The sequence below is a fragment of the Aplysia californica genome, unplaced genomic scaffold (assembly GCF_000002075.1).
Source record: "Aplysia californica isolate F4 #8 unplaced genomic scaffold, AplCal3.0 scaffold00405, whole genome shotgun sequence".
Classification (NCBI taxonomy): Eukaryota; Metazoa; Mollusca; class Gastropoda; order Aplysiida; family Aplysiidae; genus Aplysia; species Aplysia californica.
Window position 1 is genome coordinate 634,764 of NW_004797675.1, and position 2,844 is coordinate 637,607.

The 2,844-nt window shown below is 43.2% G+C and overlaps 1 protein-coding gene across 1 annotated transcript in view; it reads left to right on the top strand.

The window, feature by feature from the left end:
• LOC101852560 (endoglucanase 4) overlaps window positions 1-2,844 on the top strand; it is a gene marked incomplete in the record, with an annotated part of 33,211 nt that overhangs the window by 11,601 nt on the left and 18,766 nt on the right. Inside the window, 2 exon segments of the mRNA XM_013085771.2 lie at window positions 529-638; window positions 1,595-2,001. Of these exon segments, the coding sequence (XP_012941225.1) occupies window positions 529-638; window positions 1,595-2,001 (517 nt within the window).

The window sequence follows — 2,844 nt, forward strand, 5'->3', positions numbered from 1 at the left end:
AACACACACACACACACACACACACACACACACACACACACACATGATAATGGCACTATCCCAGACGTCCTCCTATTTTACACAATCTTTTGTTTCTCGGCAATAGACAGACAGACGTCTTGGACAATGTCGATACAATGCCATTTTATATCTAAAAAAAATAAGCAAAAGGGATAAGTGGGAATTTGAGAATTAAATGATGTTTGTAGAGGTGATTATCTTGGACATTCCAATAATAAAACGTAAGTCATCGTTTGTACAGGTGATTATTTCTGACGTTCGTTACATTAATAAAATGTTTGAAAAAGCAAGGAGGCAAATGGGAATTAAGTGCGCGTTTGAACAAGTGATTATTTCTGACATTACATTAATAAAATGTATGAAAAAGCAAGGAGGTAAGTGGGAATTAAGTGGTCATTTGAACAGGTGATTGTCATGTCTTGTACAAGTGGCTGGAGGATCGACTGTCCATTTATCTCGCCCCCCTTCGTTCACTGAGTGACCACTCACCCTCTGTTCTCTCCTCAGATCTGGACTGTGGACATCGTGAACACAATTCGGACCCCCACAGAGGTCAGGTTCGCCTTGAGGAACAAAGACTGGAGCAAGAGACAGAAGAAGAATCCGCATTGTCATGAGTAAGGATGGCGTCTGCCTTGATCTCTCTTCTCAATTCCCTCTAACTTTTGTTTCTTCTCGTTCCTTTCCTTCTCCCTTCATTCAACGTTCTTCTGTCGACTGTTTTGTCATTCTTGATCTTTCTTCTCAATTCCCTCTCAATTTTGTTTCTCCTCGTTTCTTCCTTTCCCCCTTCCTTCAAGGTTCTTCTGTCTACTGTTTGGTTGTTGTGATTGTTGCTGTTGTTGTTGATATCGATCAGTCAACAGCTGGGCTTCCTCCCTTCTGTTCAATGCCATATAGTGATAAGTGCAGGTTTGCTGCAGTTGCTGTAATGTTCCATACAGTGTGGTCGACTGTTCTAAAACTGTGAGTGAAAACCAGTCTCTGTCGTGCTGGACTATGAGGCAGATGTTTTTGTTTTAGTAGAGGTTTTACGGCGTTCGCAACTGCATAAGGTCATATGAGCGCCAGAAGATTAGAGGAGTTACAAGAGAGTAACAAACATAACACAGAGGAAGGGGAGATAAAGACGATAGATGTTTGATAGGAAAGAAGCAGCAAACCACACCAGAGCACCTGCCAATCACCCACCGAGGCAGATGGCCTGGTTCAATCCTCCAGTGGTGCGTTCTTGAATTTGGGTTAGTGGCTCCCCCACCTCCACCCACCCCTACCCCCATCTACTTGGTTTGGTTCTATAGGAGATGGTTGTTACATTAGGGGTTCAGGCCTCGTCTTGTAAACTAAGTATACCGTGTAGAAATATGTGTTAAAAGTACACAACACCAACACTGTGATAATCATCGTAGCTCTCATATATTCATAATGTGATGTGCATATATCGTCAATGATTGTGCTATATTGGAGTATGAATAAATAATAGTAACACTCATAGAAATAATAATAAAAATTACAACAATAATCATTTTATTCTTATTTTATCTGTCCCCCCCCCCCCGCCCTTCCTTTCCAGATTCCTGATTCGTTACTGGAGCTACAGCAAACCTACCTATATTGGGGGACACTACACAAGGACATGTCACAGAGGGAAAGACAACTTTGAACCCAACCAAGGTGGCACCATGCCCCCACCCTCTACCACCAACTCTCCCACCAACCCTCCAACCAACCCTCCCACAAACCCTCCCACAAACCCTCCCACCAAACCTCCCACCAACCCTCCCACCAACCCTCCCACCAACCCTCCAACCAACCCTCCAACCAACCCTCCAACCAACCCTCCTACCAACCCTCCAACCAACCCTCCAACCAACCCTCCAACCAACCCTCCCACAAACCCTCCCACAAGCCCTCCCACCAACCCACCCACCACCAACGGCCCAGCAACCACAGAACAGCCGACCACACGACCCCCTACCAGTAAGTTTGTTTGTTTGTTTGCCTGTTTGTTTGTCTGTCTGAGAAAAGAGAAGCACATCGACACAATAGTGGTCATTTAGCGCAAGGGAAAAGTAAGTCAGACAGAAACAAACACAATAGGGGGAAAGTAAAAGAAGTAGGACATACCAGTGGCACCCTCCAAACACCCACTCCAGAAAGTTGATGGCCTGCAAGGTTTTTGTCCGTCCTGGGTTACTTTGTTGGGAAAAGTAACGTATATAATTAATAATATACCCCCCCCCCCTTTCTCTTCCGTGTCCTTGCACATCACGGCATTTATTGCCCGTCTGTTTCTTGACCTTGTAAGACGTGCAGTCGAACCTTCTGTAAGGGACACCTGTATAAGACAATCGCCTGTACAAACGGCCACCTGTATAAGACAATCACCTGTACAAACGGCCACCTGTATAAGACAATCACCTGTACAAACGCCCATCTGCGTAAGACAATCACCTTTACAAACAGCTTCCTATGTAAGACAATCACCCGTACAAACGACCATCTCTGTAAGACAATCACCTGTACAAACGGCCACCGGTGTAAAACGGCCACCTGTATAAGACAATCACCAGTACAAAGGGCCACTTCCCATTATTTCTTCCGTTGTGCATTTTTTAAACATTATATTATAATGATACTGTGTAGCACGTTCATATAAAACCTTCTAGAATTCATGCATCCTTTTTCGCTTCTGTCTGAGAATTCGATATGAATTTGATATTTCGAAATATTGAAGATTGTAATTATTATATTTAATTATTAAAATTAATTATCATTACAACTATGACAACAAAGATCCATATTTATTAATCTCTATTCTTC